This window comes from Medicago sativa, chromosome 7, assembly GCF_051527215.1.
Source record: "Medicago sativa cultivar Bolivia chromosome 7, Bolivia_mono, whole genome shotgun sequence".
Lineage (NCBI taxonomy): Eukaryota > Viridiplantae > Streptophyta > Magnoliopsida > Fabales > Fabaceae > Medicago > Medicago sativa.
In genome coordinates, this window is record NC_140755.1 from 16729499 (window position 1) to 16755115 (window position 25617).

General features: G+C 36.4%; 1 protein-coding gene across 1 annotated transcript; it reads right to left on the minus strand.

Moving 5' to 3' along the window:
• Positions 1-14896: 14896 nt before the first annotated feature.
• Positions 14897-16141, minus strand: LOC146904657 (protein SOB FIVE-LIKE 4-like). Its single transcript, XM_085726644.1, has one exon. It carries the CDS (start codon positions 15472-15474, stop codon positions 15097-15099), a length of 378 nt encoding a protein of 125 aa, XP_085582770.1. The 5' UTR covers positions 15475-16141; the 3' UTR covers positions 14897-15096.
• Positions 16142-25617: the final 9476 nt, after the last annotated feature.

Consider the following 25617-nt stretch of genomic DNA (forward strand, 5'->3'; position numbering starts at 1 on the left):
CAACCGAGACCCTTAGACGATGAATCACAAAATACAATGTATTTCTTTTCAGGATCTGGGATAGTTAAAATTGGGGCTTGGGTTAACTTATTCTTCAGAGTCCTAAAACTCTTCTCACATTCTTCATTCCATTCAAATGCCATGTCCTTCCTTGTAATCCGCGTTAAAGGTAAAGCGATTTGGGAAAAATTCATAATGAACCGTCGATAATAGCCAGCTAACCCCAAAAAGCTTCGAACTTCTGAAACGTTCTTTGGTCTAGTCCAATTCTGAACAACCTCTACTTTCGACAAATCAACTGCCACGCCTCCCTGAGAAATAACATGCCCCATAAACTTAACTTCTGACAACCAAAACTCGCACTTGCTGAATTTTGCATACAATTGTTTTTCCCGAAGAACATCCAACACTATCCTCAAATTTTGAGCATGTTCCTGCGGGGTCTTGAAATAAATCAAAATGGCATCAATAAAGATAATAACGAATTGATCTAAGTACGGCTAAAAGATCCTGTTCATATAATCCATGAAAACTGCTTGAGCATAAGTCACACCGAACGGCATAACTAGAAATTCAGTGTTCGTAACGCGTTCTGAAAGCCGTCTTGGATACATCCGAAGATTTGATATGAATCTGATGATAACCCGACCTGAGATCAATTTTTGAGAACACTGTCGCTCCCTAAAGTTGATCCAGTAGGTCATCGATTCTTGGTAGAGGATACTTGTTCTTAATAGTCACCTTATTTAGCTGGCGATAATCAATACACAACCTCATACTGCCATCTTTCTTCTTAACCAACAATACTGGTGCACCCCAAGGAGACACACTAGGTCTGATAAAATGCTTCTGAATAAGTTCTTCCAGTTGAGATTTCAGTTCTTTGAGTTCCATGTGTGACATTCAAGAAGGTGCTACATACACCGGTTCCGCTCCAAGAACCAAATCAATTGAAAACTCAATTTCTCTTTCCGGGGGTAAATTCATGAGGAATCGAAGTTCGATTGGACAGACGAGTGCGAGAACGCCTTAAAACATCTCAAAGAAACTCTCTCTGTACCGCCAGTCCTCTAGCGACCCAACCAAGGTGAAGTATTCTACCTATACCTTTCTGTTTCCTCTGACGCGGTAAGCGCCGTCCTCATCAGAGAAACGGCGGAGGGATAGAAACTAGTCTACTTCACCAGTAAGGCGTTGCTAGGACTTGAAACGAGGTACTAGAGAATCGAAAAGGTAGCTCTCGCCCTCCTCACAGCGGCCTAAAGATTGAGGCAATATTTTTTAGCTCATACGATGATAGTCCGAACGGACCAACCCATCCGAAAAATCTTGGGTCGCTCTCACGAAGCCGGTCAGATGATGAAGTGGTCACTCAAGCTATCCGAGTTCGACATACACTACGAATCCAGAAAGGCACTCAAGGCGCAGGTGTTTGCTGACTTCATCGCCGAAATGACTTTCCCGACCGAGGATAACACCGAAGAATGGACCATCTTTGTGGACGGATCATCCAATTCCAAAGGAAGCGGGGCTGGAATAATTGTAGAAGACAACAAAGGTATCGTTGTCGAGATTTCTCTTGCTTTATCTTTTCCCGTAACCAATAACACTGCAGAGTATGATGCCTTCTTGGCTGCCTTACGGACCGCACAAAACATGGGGGCCAAAAAGGTGAAAATCTTTACTGACTCGCAGCTCGTGGCTTCCCAAGTCACGGGAGAGTTCCAGGTCAAAGAGGAACACCTCCAACAGTACATCCAGTTAGTAATAGAAATGATGAAAGAATTTGAAACTGTCGAGGTAACTCACGTTCCCCGTGAACAAAATACCCGAGCAGACATTCTTTCAAAACTCACAAGTACACGGACTGCAAACGGGAACAACACCGTGAAACAGGAGGTTCTCAACGAACCAAGCATCTAGGAAAAAGGAGCTCAACCTCAAGAGATCAACTCAATCATCGGGATAAAAGATTGGAGGGACCTATTTCTCGATACATAGAAAAGGGGGCGCTCCCTTCTGATCCGCACGAAAAAACAAGGCTGAAACGAAGGGCCTGCTCATTCACTTTAGTGGAAGGAACCTTGTACAAAAGGGACTTCATAACACCACTTATCAAGTGTTTGGGACCTATCGAGACCCAAGAAGTCCTCGCCGACAGTTATAACTTAGAATGATTTCTTCGTTCATCCTTGTTACACGTCCGAAACACAACTTTGGACACACATTCAGATAAACGATCTCTTGATGTGAAATACTTCTAACTAATACTCCGCGTAACAGTTAGAACTCTCGTTCCCGAACTCTTCCTGGCAAAACAACGCAAAGGTTAAACTTTCCAAACAAAGTAACTAAGTACCTGGGAAGAAAAACAAGTCAAAGTAACAAGGTCATAGGCGGGCACGCAAAACTCTCCGGCCTTTAATTCACTCCGTCGAAATAATGCCTGCCGGAGGGTAGGCCGTCCCACCTCAGCAGACTTACACCACTTCAAGCCTCGTTCTCCAAAAAGCGAGCAACACTAAGAGCATACGAATTGTTACAATTTTTAAACATAAAAGATAAATTGTTCGCTCTCAACAAATACTTCAAACAGTATAAAAAAGCCTCACACAACGAGCAATCAGATTCAAAACATTATACTTGAAAATAAATCATGCTTTTTCAAACAAGTGTAATTGAGAATAGACTAATTGTATTATAAAGGTGCTAAAACCACTAAGGGCGCACAATTTCATTGCACGCATGGTTGTTAAAGAGATTAATTACAAGGCCTCATCAAGTCTGGGCTTCATCAACATACCCGTTGTCTTCCTCTAGATCGGGTGGGGGGAATGATCACCCCCATCTTTTACATCACTAAGGGGATGAGTTTCTTCGACGATCAAGTCGACATCCGGGTTCACCACATTCGGTTGAGCCACCGCCTGATCAAAACTTAGCTTGACGACGTCCAACAAGCTTCCTTCCAGCTCACTAATCCTGTCACAAGGTCGGCGTGCCTGAGGGCAGCGGTGTCTTCCGCTTCATCCTCCCCAGGGAGGTCTGCCTTCTTTAGAGCTTCGTCCAAAGACACCTTTTCCTCATCCAGCTTCCGGGAAGAATCGGTTGCTTGCTCAAGAGAGGTCCAAGCCACTTCCAATTGCTTTTCCACAACAGCAAGTTGACGGTCACGCTCTTCCGCAACAGACCACTTGATCCTTGCATCTTCCTCCAGAGCAGCAACCTTGGCAGTCAGAGCATCCTTCTCTTGCACCAAAGCATCGACCCAAACTTCACCCTCCAGCGAAGCATTGTTCAGGGCAGCAGCGACCTACAAAGCCTTCATAGTAGCAATAACCCCGTCGGTTATTGCCTTACTCCGACCAGCCGGACCCAGGTCCTGGATAATCTTCAGCTTAGAGTCATCCAAGCAGAGGTTCGACTGAGGACCGCATAGCTCCGACTCAGACCATACTTTTGGAAGCTGAAGGAAGTCTCCTCTCTCAGAACGAACAAGAACTGCTCTGATCGGCGTAATCGGCTCCTCAGAGGGCGCTCCCACCTTATGCCTCTTCGCAGACTCCTGCACCAGCTCTTCAGAAGGATCTTCCCCTTCCAAGTCCACCACATGACTAGAGGTTGAGCCGAGACCAGAACCAGCTATGAGGTGCTCCAAGGACTAAACGTTCTTACGTCGCTTCTTGGCAGAGATCTTCTTGCTCGTTGCATTCACAAGAGCCCCCAAATCTTTCATTTTTCCTGCAAAACATAGAAAGGGAAAATTCGTCAGATAGTGGAAACAAAACAAGAATAAAGCAAGAGGACAAGCAGATGAAAGGAGGAAAGAAAGTATAAACTACAAAGGCAATCTCCAAAGTCTTCAGAAATCAACAACTCATAGGTTCAAAGTCTTCAGAAGTCAACAACTCATAGGTATTGATGAGGCGGGGCTCTAATATTGGGGTCCCATCCACGCTCATCAATGGGTTTCCCCGTTTGTCAATCTTGATCCTCCGCAGAAGAGCCGGAAACCCATGTCTTTGAAAACCACTTCATACATGGGAAAGACATAGTTTTCGTACTCCGAGCACACCCGGTCAGACGTGCTCGGAAGAATCAACTCCCAATCTTTTACTCCGTCGATGGTCCCAAAAGGAACCTCACCCACTCCATCAGCAGCAAATCCAAAGGCTCTTCTCCAAAGGCTCTTCTCCCAGCCAAGATGCAGCAGAGGCAACAGCTCCCTCGTTCGCTATAAAAGACCTGAAAAAGCATGGAAAAAGTGAATCCAACATTCAAATCCACCCTTCCTTCACCCATCAGGTCGGCCACGACGAGGATGGGGTCGAGCGCCACCGCTGAAAGTTATGGGGTAAAAGAAAGCAACGGATCTGATTCATGCCTCGAGGGAACCAACTCTCGGCGAACGGACCCAAAGTTTGTGAAAGAAGCTAAAGCCTGTCGCCAATGTTTTTCTAAACACATACAGAAAACATACAGCATATCTTAAAAACTCTTAATGTACGGTGGAAACCGCCATAGCCAATGGCGGAAACCACCGAGTCAGAATAACTTCTTCCCTAAAAGCATGCATCACTACGGTTTCTAAAAACAGAAACTAAGAGAATCAGAAGCACAAAAACGAAAGAAATGGATTCATCAGGGCATTGCCTATTACGACTGATGAACTGTACTTGAAAGTGAGAAGTTGAAAGCTCGGAAAGACTTCGCCTTGGAAAGAACTCTGGGGAAAAAACCTCTAAGCTCCTGAGAAAATGAAACGCAGTGATGTTCCAAACAACGTTTGAACTATTTATACTCGTTCCGTAAAACACTCAAAAGTCGCAATGCTCTATCCGATACAACCCTTCACATACAACTCTCCCTTCAAATAACACTTTTGCGGTCCAGATTAAATCAAACCATTCATCTAAGGGCCCTGATCATTTGTAGCGGTTCTCTAAATGTCACGATTAAATCAACGGTGATGATGGCACCTCGGAAACACAGACCAAGAACACTCTACAAACTATGGGTACTTAAGTACTACAATAGCCTTTACACATGTCATGTGGAAACCAAAGGTCATGTCCCTTCAATTTTTCTCCCAAGACGTGGGCATTAATTGCGGAATGACATTCGACCAAACTTCCTGGCGAGGGAATCTTCCTAACTGATCTTGCTACACCGAACACTCGAAGACCAAACATAACTCATCCCTTGGACGAACTTACTCATCTAGAGGACATGTGGGGTTTTGAGGATAGCGAGCCCGTTCACACACTCGCTCGCCCAATCCTCATGACTCTTGACCATCCCTGCAAACAGTCCCCGAGTCAGGGATGCGTTCATGTCTGGCGAGCAAGACTCATTCCATTCCCGGACTAGAAAGCACATCAGATCAAATCTCCTACTGTGACCGTCCAAGACGCCCGCACTTAAGTCATCACTATTCGTCAAGAGCAACGACTTGGGGGGATACTGTTCTGGACCGGTCGAAAGATCCTTGACCCATTTCTTAGGCCCAATACAATCCAAAGCCCAAACCCCATGTTTGGCAACGTTACTTGCGGCACACCCCTCTCCGCGAGGGGGGTGTGCAGAACGAGCGAGACCGGTTCAAACGAGCCACAATGTCTCTTTGCACGTTCCCGCAATAAACTCTCAGGCGGTTAGACTTCCCACGATTTTGTAACCGCCAGAGCCAAGTGTACCATTACTATAAATAGGGGACTCAATGCAGTCCCCAAGGTAGAATCTTCTTTCATCCTAAACCTCTCACTCTCTGATCTTTACTGACTTGAGCGTCGGAGTGCCTGCAGGTACACACCCCCCATTCGCTCCAAGAGTCGTTCTGACGCCTTTCACCACCATCACAATCACCACATTCAAAGCACCGGCAGTCACCTTCTGAGCAGGTACGATCACTTTCCAATTTCATAAAAAGTATTTTTTCTTTCCAATTTCCGATATAAGGATTTTAATCTGGCCCTGCTAATACGAATTGCTATATGAACCCCAATCTTTGTTAGTTTTGCTATATGCACCCCCTATAAAATACTTTTTTAGACCCCTACGGGCAAGGGCCCCAGGCCGTCGCACCCCCGACCTATGCCTATGGATGGCCCTGGATTATGTTAGATGGATCTGGGACATACTTCCGAAGTTGAGACACATATAACACACTATGAAGATTCGAAAGTGAAGATGGTAGAGCGACTTGGTAAGCTACCTCTCCAACTCTCTTTATAATTTGATAAGGGCCAATGAAACATGGTGTAAGTTTCTTAGACTTCAGTTGGCATTTAGCATGGACCATTGTAAAATTTGCCAATGATGGGCCACTTATGATCATTGTTTAGATTTTAGTGGTCTATTAAATCTTATCATACACCTTCCACACCATATGAATTCTCTTTCTTCTTCCTTCTCTCCCTCCTTGTTCCACACCACCACCAACCCACTCTCACAATCGCTTTCAATGTAAAACAAATTAAAATTCCAAGGTTTAATGGATGTTGTTTCAAATTTAAGTTAGAAAATATAAAATATAATTCATATTTTCATCAAACACTTGTAATAATATCATCCATTAAAAAAAAGAACTTAAAATAATTCATTAAATTCAATTGGGGGTTGTTCGCTCCTACTAAGCTAAGAAGAGATAAGGTTTAAATTCTTCGATTTCCCAAAAAAAAATTGGATTGAACACCTTAAAGGGTTATAAGAAAGGTAAGTTTGGTCAGCGATTTGAGTTTTTCCATTTATTCAGGTAATGGTCTTTGGGTAAATCATAGAGGTAAAATTACAAGCTTCCATAGCTCTCCAGTTTCCTTAAGGAATGTAACCGGTAACCTGTTTATCTCAGAGGAAAGTGCAGTGAGATTCTTACATCTTCCAATTGTCACCGAAAATTTTCCGGAATACGGGTTGTTCGAAATAGAGATCAAAGAGAGTTCCAGTGAAGAGAGTTAGCAAAAGAGAAGCAGAGCGAAAGTTGTTGCAAATGTTTTTGTGAGAGTGGGTTGCTGGTGCAAGCAAGGAGGGACTAGGGAGATGGAAGAAGAAGGAGAAGTAATATGGTGTGTAAGGTGTATAATAAGATTTAATAGATTTGCATAATCTAGCCAATAATCAAAAGTGGTCCATCGTGGGCAAATTTTACATTGGTCCATGCTAAAGGCCACCTAGACTTCAAAGCACGACCAACGCCTGTCACTAGAGTGACTCTCAAAAACACATGATCCCCTTCTTGGAATTCCAATGACATCCTCCACTTATCATGATAACTCTTCTGCCTGCTTTGTGATGCCTTCATCCTCTCTTGAATCATCTTAACTTTCTCAGTAGTCTGTTGAACAATCTATCGCCAAGCATCGCACTCTCACCAAATTCATACCAACACAAAGGTGTTCGACATCTCGTACCACACAACGCTCCGAAAGGAGGCATCCCAATACTAGAGTGAAAACTGTTGTTATAAGTAAATTCAATCAACGACAAGTAAGTATCCCAACTCCCTCCTTGCTCCAGCACACACGCCCTCAACAAATCTTCTAATGACTAAATGATCCTTTTAGTCTAACTGTCAGTTTGAGGGTGATAAGTAGAACTCAACCTCAATTTGGTTCCCAACGCCCCTAGCAAACTCTCCCAGAATCTTGATGTGAACATTTGATCTCTATCTGAAAAAATACTTGAAGGAACAATATGCAACTTAATTATCTCCTCAATGTAAATCTCAACCAAATTTTGCAATGGGTAATTTATCCTTATAGGTATAAAATGGGCCGATTTAATCAACCAAATTAGTTGAAGATTGGGACAATAGATAAGAAACTCCTTTGACGAATTTTTTATCTTGTGTTGCAAGATTGGGACAATGGCTAGCAAGTTATGCTGAGATTTAGGGCCTTTGATTATAGGGAGGTTTACATAACATCAAAGTTCTGCAGTGGTCTATCTCTGTAACTGGGATTTATCTCTAATCTATCAAGTGAAGTTACCAATTCTTATCATGTTTAATGTAGATCAGAATCATGGGAAATAATGGAATTGAGAAGGGATGCTCTCAATTCTACGGAGGTGGTTTTCATGTAAATGGAGCAACCAGAATGTGACATGCTCGACTTTTGAAAAGTTATCGCTCAAACGGTTCCAGCTGGAATTTAGTCTAGATATTCAAATTTGGGAGGACTTGCAATCTTGGGAAGCTAGCACAATAGAAAAACTAGAGCCTTTAGCTTCATAGGATAAGAGCAACCTCATGTAGAAAGAGCAAATGGAAATTCCTAAGAACAAGGAGTTAGTCCAAAAAAGCAGCAAACAAAATTGCAATAAGATCATGAAAATGGAGGAAGAGATCAGACATAACAACAAAGGAGGTGCCTACAACCTAGGAATAGGAGAAACATTACTATGGGCATAGAAGAGATACAAAGAAGTTGATCAGTCAATGATAGAGATACATGCAAAAAGTGTCATTATTGGTCTCATCATGATTGTAGGGAGATGCGAGAATAAAGTAAGGATGTGACGTATTATGTGGTGCAATGGAAGCATCATTAGGCACTACAGAAGTGGTGTCATCAATGTCGAAAAGCAAGAGAAAATCTTGAAAGGGTGGGTCTCGTGCAGCCTGGCCGAGTACAACTCACCACCACCCCAGAATCTTCCAAACTTGATAGCTTTTGTGGTTGGGAACAGATCATAGACATTGATAGAGCTCTTGTTTATATACAAACTGACTTATCATCCACAACCAGAATTGCGAGACGCAGTTCATGGTGCAAGGACCGAAGAAACCACTAACACGTAGGGAGAAAGACCATATCACCTTCTGCAGTTTGGTTCACATGGTTTCAAATGTGCAGTTTGGTTTTAGTTAAAAAAAGTTCAGTTTGGTTAAAAAACACAAAACTAGTAATTCAAACCTTTATACTCATTCGATGTGGTTCTAGACGAACCTGTTGGGTATTTGTATTGGCTGCATTGTTGCTAAAACAAATATCCTTGTTTGTGTTGTTGGAACCAATGTTCCAACATGTGTTTAGGCATCCTTGTAAGATGTTGGATATGATGTTCTAACATCCTCGCACGGTTCAATGTGCCTGGGTTCATGTCTATTTGTATGCACGCCCTTTATTGTTTAAGGAAACAATATTTTCTTATCTTATTAACTAAGCAACGCGCATATCTTTACATAATCAGTTCGGGAATATTCCTAAAGTAGTATTTATATTTTAAGAAATATTTGTATTTGTTTTGGACGATCCTAAAGATGTTCCGACATTTTAGGAATTTCCATTTTTGTTTCTGATTTCTGTTTTGCAGATTAGCTGAACCGATCTGCTTTGTTCTGAAGCCCAACTAAAGTATTTGGCTCAAGCTGCTTCAGTACATAAACAAGACTTCAAGACCTAATTGATCATTCAAGCCGTCATTCTAAAAAGTTTAGATTTTTAGGGTTTTGAGTCTACATATGCTCTACTCTTGTATCATGTTGATGCAAGTTTAGAACCTTTATTGTGTGCCTTTCTTGTATCATTTGTGATACTTGTTTAGGACTGTGTGTTGAGTTTGATACTCTTGTGTACTACACCAAAGCTTGCAAGCAAGGTGTTAGTTGTTGTGATTGAAGGTAACTTCACCGTTTGAGTTTGTGTTTAGGTCTGATAGGTCACAGGGGCTGTGACTGACCATAGGATAGTGAGATGAGATCTCAGATCTAGGAGTTCCTAGGTTGAAGTTTATACAGGTAGGTCCTAGGTCTTTAGTGTAAACGAGGAGTTTGTTGAGAGCTATAAAATAAAGACTACACTAGTGGATTTCCTTCCTGGCTTGGTAGCCCCCAGAGTAAGTGTGTTTGTCACCAAACTGGGTCAACAAACTCACTGTGTACTTTACTTTCTTGTCGTTTATTTTCTTGTTTTTATTTCTGTTTATATCATGATGTTGGAACATTGAACAAAACATTATAAACGTTAAAACATCTTATAGAACATATTAAAATAAGTGCGCTAGAATTTTCAGAACCATTAACATTCAGCTCAGTTCAACCGAACTATTTTAACGATTCATTTCATTTTTTCTTCATGAACTGAACAATGAACAATCTTAGTCGTAATACTAGGACTACAGGCGAGAGGGAGAAAGGAAGTATGTTAGACACATTGTTTCAATGTTTTTGGTCCAATTTTCGGAAAATGGAAGAATCATCTGGCTGCTGAATCGCTTTGTCTTTGTTTCTATTGCTATTTTCTACCATAATTGCATATGGCCAATGTATTGTTATGTTATTTTGCTAACCAAAATTCCACCTTGTGGAAAGTATTAATAGGTAACCCCGTTGGTTAGTTTGTTAATTACTGGTTGGGGACTTGGATAATTAGGCCCTGTTTGGATAAACAACTTAGTCAAAGGCTCAAAGCGCATATTGTATAAGTGTTTATGTATAAACTATTTCTATAATAAATATAAAATAAAGTCAATTTTTTTCATATAAGTTGTAAATTGTTTTCATAAGATATCATTGAGATGTATAAATTAAAAAATTGAAAATAACTCATGGACATGCCATAGACCGTTTTCAGAAGTGCTTATGCCAATAAATAAACTAAAATGTGCCATTCCATACGGACTCTTAAAGAAATAAGACCTTGTCTATAACTAAGACATATTGAGAGCTATATAGCACAATTACTTCGAATTAAAGGTGTGTCTAATGTTCGATGTTCGATACATCGATGTCCTATACCAACGAATGTAATTACATTCAATCATTTATATTTTCTTAAAATCTCACTGGTATCCACGTACGATGTTCAATACATGTAGATGTCCGACACCGACATATGAGATTACATTCAATCCATTCTATTTTCTTAAATTATTACCGGCATTTATGTGCAGTGTTCTGTCTGCGTTTCATAGATTTAGAGTGAAACCTTGAGGCCTTTGAGCATAGTGTTTATGTCTAATACCTTTGTAATTAGGGTTTATGTCTAATTTTTTTCAAATAAAAGTAATCAATTCTATCATAAGCCAGCAAAAGAAAAATACCCATCTTATATTTATGAATTGCCAATTCAGTTTTTGGTTTTTAGTAGAGACAATTAGGCACTGAATTTGATTAATTAATCTAATTAGGCACACCTAATTGGATAAGTATTGGTTGTTGTTGTCACTTTATTTTATATACTTTATTAATCGTTGCACACTTTTGGAATTTCATACCTGTGTAGGTTGACGAATTTTGATTATTTGTAGCTTGTCCCACAGACAAAGACAAATAAGAATCTACCTTTTAGAAGTGTGGATGATATATTTATATAGATGAATTCTGCATTATTCATACCTTTTTATGATCCTTGAAAACATGCACCCTTTTTTTTCCACTCATGTTTCTTCTTTTGTGGGGTTGTGTTTGGTTTTTAATTCTAGTTTGGTTATAAAACTATTGTGTAAGAACCTTCCTAATCCTATCTGTACATGTGTTGTATATTAAGTGCCTCCATGGATTGAGAGTTTGCTAGATTATTTGTTAATATATGTCGAAGATTACTTACCCATGAATTACAAGGCAAGCAAAAAACAAGCTACGCTGTTAGACCTTTTTGGATGACAAAACCAATCCTGGTAAACACAATATTTATGGACATAGGAGACATGACATTGCCATTCAATACACTTTGAACTCTATGTAGAAGGTCAACAGTCTCTAGTGCTAAGAATGACCTTTTTATTTGTGTTCTTAGCCTTTAGTTATTTGACGTTATTTTATCTTTCGTTATAAAAATAGCTTATATAGAAACACTTATACGATAAGCATTTAATTATGTTATTTTTCCAAACAAGGTGCAAGTCACCATTAGAATGTCTTGAAATTTCTTTTATTTTGTTTATGCTTTGCTTTTCATTTACTTCCAACTTATATCATAGCTAGCTGTTAGAAGTAACTTCTGTCAATCTATATACTTTCTCTTTTCTCTTCTGTTGGTGTTGAGCTTCTTGTTTTATTACATTTTGTTTTGAAGTCTTTATGACAATAATGGACTCAATGATTGAAAAGTCTTCAATGGTTTTTGTCAATAATGAGAATAATGATTGAGAAGCTTGTAATGGTGTTTGGCTGAAATAGGTGTGGGCACAGATTCATGATAAACTATTTTTAGAAAATAATATCTTTCCACAAAATCTCAAGAGGGTTTAAATATCTCTTTTAAATTCAAAAAACATTAAATTATTGAAAATTTAAATAATTGTTACACTTGTTGAGAACCACTTCTTTGTAAACAAAAAATAAGAAAATGGATCATAATTCATATACAATTGAGATATTCTTTCATGTTACTCAGTAATTATCTTTCCATTACTTTGTTTGCTGTTAACTGATATGCAAGAATCTATTCAAATCTTAAACCCACTCTTCAAGTGGTGACTAACAAATTGAGTATATAAAAAAGTTTTATGACAAACTATTTTTAATAGTTGCATACTAGGTTTTTAAGTGATGAGAATGTGTGCATGGAATATTCCTTAGTCAGATTTTCCTAGTTTGATCCTTTGTTTGAAAAGAAAAAAAAAATCCTTTGAAGAGATCTCTTGTTAAATAACTTTTTTTTTTTAACTCAGTATTCAACCTAAAAACCAACTAATCCGAGGGATCCAATTCTACCTCTACTCGAGGGGCCCATTAAAAGCCAGAACATAGATTTGTATGGACCTAACCCACCGAAATTGACACAAGGGGGATCGAATCTGAGATTGAGAAGAGCACATTCCAAGGTCTTAAGTTGTAAAATAAATTATGGCGGCGCCATTTCATTTTATGGCCGATATGGTGGCTTAAAATGGTAGATTTTTGGCTTTCTGCCATGGGTTGCAATCCACAATCGATGACCCTGGATTGATCTCACTCACCCTTGTTATTTTGTAGTTTTTAACCAAAATGTTTTTGATAATATGATACCCATGAGTTTCATAAAATTAATTGTTTATAGATCACACAAAAACCTAACAAAATTCAGGGTCATAGTTATGTGTCAGCACTTCTTTTTCTATATGTAAAACCTAATGCTTACTATATAATCCATTACATGAGTTTATTTAGAAATACAGTCCTAAATCCTAATGATATAAAAATTGCTATTAAAATTCCCTTTTATTAATGTTAGAAGCTCTGAAGCACCGACATATACATGGACACCAGAATGACACAAATATATTGGCTCCGGTAATAATTTGATAAAATAGAATAATCAAGTTTAATTATACATGTCAGTATCGTATTGGTGTCAACTACTGATATATGTTGGATACTGAACACATCCTTGATTTGAAGTGTCGTAATACATATCTTATAGGTTGGAACATAGTAGATTATTTAAAAGAGCAATGATATTCTAACAACCAAAAATCAACAACTTTTGTGACAACCATCAATTTTCAAAGGAAAAGTAGATACTGACACAGAAACCAAAGCAATAGAGAGAGAAAGTAAAAAGATAATGTGAGTATGAGAGATAAAGTTGTCACATAGGTTGTCACAAAATGGTTGTTAGAATATCATTTCTCTATTTAAAAATAAAACAGGGTTACATGTTCTATTTATTTGTACTGCTTATGATGATTTGTCTTGTCATGATTCAGTTAATAATGACAACAAAAACCAAAGCTAGTTCTGTGGTAAAACGTGGACAAAAGAGAAACACTCTTTTCTATCTTTGTATTTTACACAAAATATAAAAAAAAAGGACTCACTTTGTATTGTTTTTATATGAATGTGTGTGACCATTTAATTTATGATTTCTTTGATTCCTTTTAGGTCATGTGTACCCTCATGTTTTTATGTCACTTATACAGCCTAAAACTTGCTATTGCTTTGCTGTTTACATTTGTGTCCCATATTTACAAAGTTGTCACTGCAACAACAATGCTTTTATTGCTTCTAGTTGTCATTTGTGTGAAACCTTACCTTCTTTCCAGCAAAGCATACCCCATTCGTGCTTCATAGCTATTTTGGCAGCAAACACGTGCACCCACAAAATCATTATTACCATGTTCTTCAAACAAAAATCACTTTCTTTCTTGTGCTATACTATCTAGAATCTTTTGTCATGTTTCTTGTATTTTATGTCAACCAGTATATTTAGTGTAGGTTCGGTTTTGCGGTAATAAAAGTTGATTTTAGTTGAAAGTAACTTGAATACGAAGTGGTAAAATAACGGTGAGACTCTCATTTTGTTGAAGTTTTAAAATGTAACTTTTGTCAAAATCGCGATAGTTTATTTTGATTTGATCAATCTCGCTGCAAATCCAATCATGACAAATTATAGGTGTATATAATGATTGAACTGAACATTGTTTGTTATTGCAGCAGTTAACTTTTTCTTAATTTACTTTTAGACTTCTAAATATTCTAATTTTGTAATTTTACACTTTATGATTTGCAGCATGTTTTTACTATAATGTTTTTGTTTTACCTTAACTTAGTGTTTCTACCTATGATTATGCCTTAATGGATCACCTGACATTCTCTTCGCAGTTGTCTTGATTTTCTATTTTTAGACTTTGGTTAAAAAGATAATATGATTTTGAGGTTACATGATAAAAGATTCAACAAAGCCGTCTGATACAGACACAGACACGTAGACATTGCTAATGTCTAAAATATAGGACACTGACATATGTCGGACCAACACGCCTAAAATCAATGAATAACTTAACTATATGTGATTCTTCAAAAAAAAAAAAAAAAACTTAACTATATGTGATTTTACCTTCTTCGCTATGACCCCTCCCTCAAGAAAACCGTCTATTGTTTTGCTTAGGAACTTGTTTCATTTGATTTGAATATCATAGATAATGTTTGAATTCAAAAACGTTTAACTGATAAGATCGATCACAATAAAAGAATGATCACAACATTCAACAGAGAGTTGAATGTGAAAGATGAATCTCTAAGATTTATGATTCCAATATTTGAAAGAATGTTTGGAGAAATTTCTTTTGGGTAGAGAGGTATGAGTACAAATCAACAAATTCAAATTTTGAAGATGCAAGGTTACAAAAATCCCAAGCATCATATACAATAGAATGAATGAACATTTTCCATCATTTTTTACTTCTACTATCAACACGTTTCTTCTCTTGTTTGTTTCCATTCTTCTTAGAACAACTCTTGCTTCCATGATCTTGTTTATCTTTCTTCGACCCCGACTTTCCTTGTCCGCGACCATAATTTGTTTGATGTTGATAATTCATTGGACCGGACGAAGCATCCGAAGCCATCGAATCATCACTTTCTTCTTCATCAACTTTCTTCTTTCTTCTGTTTTTCTCACCATAGATTTCGTGACGATGATATCCATCATTTTCATTACTGCATCTAGCATCATCTTCTTGCATAGGAGAATCAATATACATAGTCCAACCAGATTCACTACTGCTACATCCTTCTGCTGCACCCCAGATTTGTTTAAAAGAATCCATTTTTTTTTTTTTTTGATGCAAGGGAAGTAAAGAATGAGAGAAAAAACTATATAGATGATGAATTAAAATAACTATATATTGAACTTACATTAGTATAGCTAGCTAGCTAGATATCACACACTCTTTTATCTTGTTGAGCTGCAAAAACATAATTTGGTTAAAGAACCAAAAAGTAGTGAAATGGTAGTTGCATTATGTGCAAAAAGGCTTAAATTTGATGTAAGAACTAGGAAGGTTCCTTATATTATAATACTCTTGATTAAAATAATTTGTAAGAACCAATTAAACAAAAGGAATGTTGGGGCTACCATCTTGAGTCATAAGATGTATCTATAAATAATACTTTTTTAACCTATGCCGTTGTCATTGAAATTGAAATCTGACTTTTATTGCATAATACAGATGTCCCAATTAACATAAGGTGCACAACTGGAAAGAATGTAATAATATCTTTGGTCCTTGAACATGTTTTTTTTTAAAGTTCCTTTTTCACTTTGTATGTATCTGTCAGTTCCATAAAAAAAATTTGTCTTGCATGTAGAAAGCACAAATTCATATTCCCTACGGTCGAGATTTGCACACATTCACGGAGTTAGTATATTAGTGATTGTTGAATCGAAATCAGACGGTCCAAATTTTAAGTTCAATTTTATATGAGAAATGATTGTTTGCATGACACCATTTGTGCACGACAATCCGACGAATACATTATAGTCGTTGGAAGTAACACATATAGCACAACAATTTATTCTCTCTCCCCTATGAGAGTCGTGTTATATAGCACTTCTCTTTATATTTTCTTTAAAACAGTCATAATATACCTTGAAATTTAGACCGTTCAATTTCGACCAAATGATCACTGGTGCACTGACTGCGTGACCGTGTGCAAATTGTGATTGCGAGAAATCTAAAATGATAAAAAAAAAAAAAAAAAAAAAACACCCTAATCCAAATCTCAAATATTTTTTTATTTGCATGTAATTTTTACTAGTATTGAGAACTAACACACGAGGAAAAATATATCCAGAAATCTACGTTGGTTATGATTTACAATTTATAGTGATCAGCATTTACAAGTAAATAACGTTATCACATTATTCCTCAAAAAAATATTATCACATCAGACATATTTTAATTTTTTTCTTGAAGGAATTAGACATATGTCAGTGTTGTGTATAAGCTGTTAACTAAATTGATGAGAAGGTGCATAAGCATAATCAAATTTAAATTCTGGGTAGTTTTTTGTGTAAAGCTGGCTAATATCTTTTTCAATAAGTATTTATTGGTCTTCAAAGTGCGCAATCAACTTTTAAATAAGTGATGGTAGGTCGTTGTTGGTGAGGTTTGTTGGCTAAACTTTGTTTAGGTGGGATGTGATCATGCTAACCACAATGTTAGACCATCGTAGAAACCTTACTAATAGCATGTTTAGGCTAACATTTATTAATGTTTAATAATTGTGATTTTGCCTAATAGAATTGATTTTGCCTAATAGAAACTAAACACATGTTTGTATCCAAAAAATAAAGAAAAAAAAGAAACTAAACACATGTATGTGTAGTGAAACCACATTCGACATAAAGTAGTATAATCTACCATGAAAAGTTCGACTTTTGGACCGTTGGAGAGAATAATTTCGAGGCATCATTTTATTTTCAAATCTTGATAATCGCACAAATACTTAAATAATTATAAATTGGGTCACATTTATAAATTCATTTGTTTTGCACATTCATGAAGTGGTATATTAATACCAACAATGTATTAAAGATAATTGGATCCTTAAAATAAGTGGTTAAGGATTCGATTTCTTACTTTAATATGAAGAAACTTTGGTTGGGAGAGGGGAATCTACCATGTATGCCCAACAAATTATTCGATAGAGTTTAGTCACCGTTAAATTGTAGTGGAAACTGTTGGTTTGTTTTAATTCAAGTTAGTTAGTGATATAATCACATTTAGTTTCAGTTTGTTATGAATTTTGTTACAAGTTAGTTAGAGATTAGCTCATAAGGTTAGGGTTTGTTACTTAGCTTATGCTTCAAGCAACCTAACCAAGTTTGTGTATATAAGCTAAACTCATGTACATTTGTAAATATCACAATAATACACTTCACTTTTATCAATTCTAATCATTACTCTTTCTTCTCATTCTCTCTAATTTCACAAAACCAGAAAAACCCTAGAAACCGTAAAACTGTTTCAGTTGCTTGTTGTTCAAGCTTCCATTGTTGTGCTAACAAATTGGCATCAAGAGCCTTTGATTTCGTTCTAAGGGGTAATCAAGATCTTCAATCACGCAAAATTTAGGAAGAAACGCTGAAGGAAGAACCATGAATGGTAGCAGCAGTTTCAACACTCATCTTCCAGTTCTTGAAGCACGCAATTGGGAAAGATAGAGTGCAGTGATGAAGAATATGTTTGGTGCACAAGATTTGCTTGAAATTGTGCAGAATGGTGTATGCGATTTAGTTGCGAATGCAACAGAAGTGCAAAGGAACGCACACAAAGATCTGAAGAAGAAAGATTGTAAGGCTTTGTTCTTGATTCAACAAAGTCTTAATGAAGCAAATTTTGAATGAATCTCAAAAACAGTTAGTTCAAACGAAGCATGGGATATTCTTTCAAAGTATCATGAAGGTGATGATAAGGTGAAGTTGATTAAGCTTCAATCACTGAAGAGGAAGTTTGAATTGATGCAGATAGAGGATGATCAGAAAATTGTTGAATATATCTCCAAACTCATCAATCTTGTGAATTAGATGAAGGCTTGTGGAAAAGCTATGACTGATCAACAAATTGTTAAGAAGATTATGAGGACCCTATCTTCAAGGTTTGATTTCATTGTTGTGGCAATTCAAGAATCAAAATATGTAAAAACCTTGAAGATTGAGGAGCTGCAAAGTTCATTAGAAGCTCATCAATTGATGGTTTCAGAAAGATGCAGTGAAAGATCAATTCAACAACCCCTGCAAGTTCAAACTATCAAGAAGGATAGGAAGAACTTCAAAAAAAGGGAAGAATAACTCTTAGGGAGGAAACTGGTCTAAAGGCAAGAATAAAGGATATGATAAAGGTGAATCTTGAAAGAAAGGAAACTCTGATCAAAAGAAGAAAATTTTTGATAAGAAGAAGATTCAGTGTTTCAAATGTGAGAAATTTTGACACTTTGCCTCTGAATGTTGGTCTAGTAAAGGGAAACAAGCAAAGAATGATGATCAGGAAGCTAAGGTTGCACAAGATGATTCAGATGATTCATTACTGTTGATGGTTACAACGACTAGTACTGAGAGCTGCAATTCAGAAAGTTGGTTCTTAGATAATGGTCGTTCTAATCACATGAATGGAAATAAGGTTTGGTTAAGAGAAGTGGATCCTGGAAAAACTAAAAAGGTGAAGATTGCAGATCATAGAACCTTAACTGCTGAAGGAATGGGGAAGATTGCAATTGAAGGAAAGAATGGAAAAAGGGCAATAATTGAAGAAGTTCTCTATGTCCCTGGAATGCAGTGCAATTTACTTAGTGTTGGTCAATTCATTCAGAAAGGATATTCAGTTATTATGAAGGATGACACTTTGAAAACATCAAAGGTTAGTATTGAAAACTCCTCTTGCAAAGAATAGAACTTTTCAGACCAATATGAAATCTGTAGAATTGAACTGTTTATCTGCTATGGTAAAAGATGAAGATAGCTGGTTATGGCATTATAGATTTGGTCATCTCAATTTCAGTGGTCTTAATCAACTAGTTGATAAAGAAATGATACTTGGTGTACCTAAAATTGAGATGCCTAGCACAGTTTGTGATACTTGTTTGTTGGGCAAGCAACCTAGAAATGCATTCAGTTCAAGTATTGTTATTAGATCATAGGAACTACTCAATGTTGTATATTCAGATGTATGTGGTCCTTTAGAGGTTCCTTCGTTAGGGGGCAACAAATACTTCATCAGTTTTGTTGATGAGTTTAGCAGTAAACTCTGGTTATATCTGATTAAGGCCAAAAGTGAAGCATTTGAAATGTTTCAGAAGTTTAAAATCTTAGTAGAAAAGCAAAGTGGAAAATCTATTAAGGTTTTAAGAACTGATGGTGGTGGTGAGTATACCTCAAAGTTGTTTGAAATTTTTTGTGAAGATAATGGTATTGTTCATGAAGTCGCTGCTCCTTATACTCCACAACACAATGGTTTGGCTGAGAGAAGAAATAGAAGCCTGCTTGACATGACCAGAAGTATGCTAAAGATGAAGAAGATGCCTAATACATTTTGGGGAGAAGCAGTAAGAACTTCAACTTACATATTAAACAGATGCCCCACTCAGAAACTTAATCAAATTCCTGAAGAAATTTTGTTAGGATGCAAGTAGTCAACTAAACACTTAAGAGTTTTTGGTTCATTATGCTATATGCATATCCCTGATGCAAAGAGAAGAAAGCTGGGGGACAAGACTGAGCCTATGATACTGGTTGGTTATCATGAAACATGTGCATACAAGGTATATCATCCTCTAAATCATTCAATAGTGATTAGTAGAGATGTTAAAATCTGTGAGAATGAAGCTTTGGATTGGAACAGAAAAGTGAAGAATTCTGATCATACAATTCCCACAATAATTGAAGAAGATGATCAAGTTGAACAAGTTCAACTAGATACTGAAGTTCAACCTGAAGTACATGTTGAAGAGAATCAAACCACTAGAACTTCAGCTAGACTAGATTTGCTTCTACAAGATTAGCTGGACATGAAGTTACTCTGGATAATCTAGTTAATGAAGAAGGGGAATTTGTTCCCTTTGCACTATTAGCATATGCAGAACCAATCAACCATGAAGTAGCATTGAATGAAGATGTATGAAAGAATGCTATGATTAAAGAGTTGAATTCAATCAACAGAAACAACACATCGGAACTGACTGAACTGTCTGCTAGCAAGAAACCAATAGATGTGAAATGGATTTTCAAGTTAAAACTGAAGCCAAGTGGTGAAGTAGCCAAGCACAAAGCTAGATTAGTTGCTAGGGGATTCATGCAGAAGGTTGGAATGGATTACTTTGAAGTTTATGCCCCAGTAGCAAGATTAGAGACTGTGAGATTGATAGTTGCAATAGCTTGTGGAAGAAACTAGCCAATGTATCATTTGGATGTAAAATCTGCTTTTCTAAATGGTCCTCTAGATGAAGAAGTGTATGTAACACAGCCACCAGGTTTCAAAATCAAAGGGAAAGAGGATATGGTGTATAGATTACACAAAGCACTGTATGGATTGAAGCAAGCATCGAGAGCATGGAACAAGAGAATTGACAGTTTTCTTGTGCAGCAAGAATTTGTCAAATGCAAGTCTGAATATGGTGTATATGTGAAGAAAGTAATTGAAGGTAATCAACTACTCACCTTTCTTTATGTTGATGACTTGATAGTGATTGGTAGTGATGTGAATGAGATAAAAGAATTCAAATCACAGATGATGAGTGAGTTTGAAATGTCAGATTTAGGAAACTTGACATATTTGTTAGGCATGGAATTTACTGAAGTTGCAGAGGGATTGGTGATGCATCAATTAAAGTATGCATCTGACATATTTAAGAGTTTCAATATGATGAACTGCAATCCATCATCATCACATGCTGAGACAAATTTGAAACTGGTGATGAATGAAGAAGAAGAACTTGTGGATCCTACATTGTTCAAGCAAATAGTTGGATCACTAAGGTATCTATGCAATAGTAGGCCTGATATTGCATATGTAGTTGGTATAATCAGTAGATTCATGAGTGAACCAAGAGTATCTCACCTGCTAGCAGCCAAAAGAGTGATGAGATACATCAAAGGAACACTGCAGTATGGCATCCTATTTCCTAAGTGTTTGAATGAAAGTTCTATGGAACTGATGGCATATTCTGATGCTGATTGGTGTGGAGATAAGAAGGATAGGAAAAGCACTTCAGGGTACCTGTGAATCTGAGTATATTGCAGGATGTATGGTAGCATATCATGCAGTATGGCTTGAAAATATACTCAAGGAGATGGAGATAGAAGTTAGCAGACCTATTGCATTGTTCATAGATAAAAAAAAATCTGATATAAGCTTATCAAGAAATCAAGTTTTGCATGGAAGAAGCAAGCATATAGAAGCTAAGTTCCATTTTCTGAGGGAGCAAGTGAACAAGGGAGCACTGCAGATTGTCCATTGCTCCACTGAGCTGTAGCTTGCAGACATATTCACTAAGGCATTGAAGGTTGACAGGTTCATCAAGCTAAGGAGTTTGATTGGCATGAAAGAAGTTGAAACTTGAATTAAGGGAGGATGTTAGTTTGTTTTAATTCAAGTTACTTAGTGATATAATCACAATTAGTGGTTAATCACATTTAGTTTCAGTTTGTTATGAATTTTGTTACAATTTAGTTAGAGATTAGCTCATAAGGTTAGGGTTTGTTACTTAGCTTGTGCTTCAAGCAACCTAACCAAGTTTGTGTGTATAAGCTAAACTCTTGTACATTTGTAAATATCACAATTATACACTTCACTTTTATCAATTCTAATCATTACTTTTTCTTCTCATTCTCTCTAATTTCACAAAACCAGAAAAACCCTAGAAACCCTAAAATTGTTTCAGTTTCTTGTTGTTAAAGCTTCCATTGATGCGCTAACAGAAACTTCGTATCTTAAATGTGGTAACAGATTGAAAACAAGTGCTATAGTAGTGAAGTACAGTATAGTACCAAATTTATCAACGTAAGCAGGAATTGACAAAGAAAGAGAGAAATGAAGTTCAAAGACTTCTTATTATTGATTGCAAATGAATGTTGTTCGAGCTTTAATGGTCTCTTTCTCCACACAATTGAGCCTATTTGAAAACCCTATGAACACCTTCCAAGTATTGGGTTTTGAGGTGGTGTGTTAAGAGTCCCAAAGTGGATGAGGTTCCATCCGAGAGAAGTGCTAAGAACACCATTTCTAACATTTTTTCTCTTATTATAATGAAATCAATATAGGTCACACACTTTGAAAATAAGTCTCATATTAAGTGGTGAGACCCATATGGATTTCACCCAACAAAATAATGCCTTTTTGACATAGTGACTTTAGGAACCCTAATATCCAACATTGATTCAAATACCTCTGAGAAAGTAAGAAACCTGTGTACCTTGACACGCGAAAGTGTATCTCCCTATTGGATTGACGACCCTAAACACTGAACCGTGTAGAAACTCTAGTGTATGGTTGCAACTGACAGCTGAAGAGGAATGAACCCAGACCTCTGAGAGAGTAAGGCCCCACACTTACAAACCCGTGTGATCAATAGGTGTAACTTGACAGTTGGTAGGTAGTAAAACTCCATGAACTCATCACTTAGATAGAAGACGTACAAACTGAATAATGCTTGACCATTAATTAAATCCAACAAATGAATAAAGGAGATTCAAAGAATCCTAACCGTCGTTAACATTCTAAAATCAAAAGCAGGTTAACTCCTAAACTCTTGCTCAACTGTAAACAAACTTAATTGCAACCACCCCACCCCCCATCTTTTCTGTTCCCAAATAAGTAACGCAAATTGCTTGGATGGAATGAGAAGGCATGTGGATACGATACTCTACTTATCACTTTTTTTACTTGTAAACGATTTGGTGCACTTGCCTAAATCTAACCATCACCATGAAAGGTAATTTGAACCATTATTCTTCAGAGAAATAATGAGAGAAGTTGGCCCTTCAATCACATGAACGTAGAAGAGGGGATGTGTCAGAATTTTTGTGCTTTATTGGCTTTTGTCGTGGAGACATGATGACGATGGAAGAAGATTCAACGATTGCTCAGAAAAAGAAGAAACTGAAGAAGAAAACAAGAAATATTGTGAAGCAAGAAACGAAATTGAAGGAAAAGCAGAGAAATTCCTCAAAAACAGAGAAGACGAACGAAATTGTGAAAATGAATGATCGAATCAACAAGAAAGTTTGAAAAATGTAGAAAAATCTTCAAGAGATCAAGATTGACGAAGAATTAAGAGATTCGTGTAAAAAACACGATCAAGAAAACAGAGAAAATTAAAGATGAAGATGATGAATCTTCAATGAAAAACCATAGTAAAACATGAAGCTTTGAGATTAGGCATCAATGGCAGAAGACATAACTGAATTGTAACTAACTTTCTCTCTCTTAGAGAAGGTTTTTTTGACAAGACTTATTGATACCACATTATGAATTTAAGAAATGAATGAAGAAATAATTTTCATTACTTAATAATATAGTTTGTTGCAACTTAAATAGGTAAAACAGTGGGTATGATTGAATATGTTATATGTTATATGCTCTATAAAGCATACTAGCTATAACAGTTAGTTATGATCAACTAACTAGATAACTTGCTAGGCAAATTATCTAGCAAGTTATCTTCATGGGGGAAAAATATCATTTCTCTAAATATAGGTAGGTTGACTAAGTGAGATTCAATGTTGAATTATTCGTCGAAGGAATTTGATGTGTCAATTTAGAGCTCGTCAACGGTTATATTGCTATTTATTTATTTATTTATTTTTTATGAATTCTTCATTTTTACATTATTAAAAGAATTATATTAATCTTCTTTTTTAAGTTGATATATATTTACAGTTAAGAAAAAATTAAAAAGAATATTCTATATTTATTTTTTAAAGTCAAAAGACATAAAAGATTAAATCCCTTTTCGACATTTTGTCAACAAAAAAAAAAAATCTCTTTTCGACACACTAGAAGTGCTTCAAAGGAAATAAAAAAGTTTACGAAGCAAGTATCGCTACATAACTAGCAAATCTTAATTTTGAGCAAGACTACTGTCAAACAAATTTCAAATAATCTCCTTATAAATTTGTTTGAGTTGAACAAAACTTTAATAATTAATTAAAGGAAAATGATTACTAGTGTCTCAGAGCATTAGTTAAATATCTTAAATTGTAAATTTTTATGAAACTTTATGTAATTAATGGACTGAAATTTTTTGACATTTTTAAATCATGATTATTTAATTTAGAATGCTTAAAGAAGGTCAGAGGAACACCGATTAACAAGATCATTAATTAAATCATTCCAAGAGAAGAACTCTAAGAAAGTTAGATTCTTATTCTATTATAAGCAAAAAATCAACATAGATTTATTCATTAAATAATGTATGTGGTCTATAATAAAGACCATGTACATTATTAATTAAATGAATCTAAAATGTTGATTTTTGTTTATAATAGTGATCAGATGATGTACTTATTAGTTAATGGCGGTAACTATCAACACCTAAGTATTTTTTTTTGACAAAAACAAAATGTATTCATTCATTCAAAACGATGAATTACATCATTCAACACCGCTAAAAACGTAAAGGATGAATCTGCGAACAAACTCACAACATCCAAGTTAATAGCATATAACAACATAATGCCTACAAAAATATATGATAAAATGAAAGTGACCGGAATCCCCATGTCTCCGGATCTGCAACGATCAACACTAAGTATTAACACTTCTCTTGCAAATCTTACATTTTTTTTTAAAATAAAAAATCATAAAGTCATATTATTAGTTGGAGCTTAAGAGCTCGCTAGTATCTTTGTAAATCTCAAAGTACTTAAATATAGAGACACTGAGAGATTATTTGTTAATCATGAGACCCTCAGATTTAACTTATATCATATGCTTGTTAAATATGAGTTTGCTTTTATCAACTTCACCAAATCTATTGACTTTCGCAATTTTATAGTAGGATTCAAAGCATTGAAACCTATTATGGTCTAACTAGAGAAGTTAGAGTTCCCCACTTGCTAACCATAGATCTTTTACTTTCAACCATCTTGCAAAATTCGTACCCTATCCAATATTTTTTGCAAAATTCGTACTCATAGTTGAATTCAATATGACTCAATTTACACAAGGCAAATACAATTTTATAATGATCATATTGCCCATAAACTGACACATGTCATCACAGTTTATCACACTAAACTCACACACACCCCCTCCGACAATATCGTGGCTACCACAAGTCTAAATCTTACACGTATGCTTCCTACACCTCATTCCTCTTCTACCACATTATATTCTCTATCGGATTGCATGCAAACAATTTTTTTCATCGGTCATGCATCTTAAACAATTGTATCATCCGGTCATTACCATTAA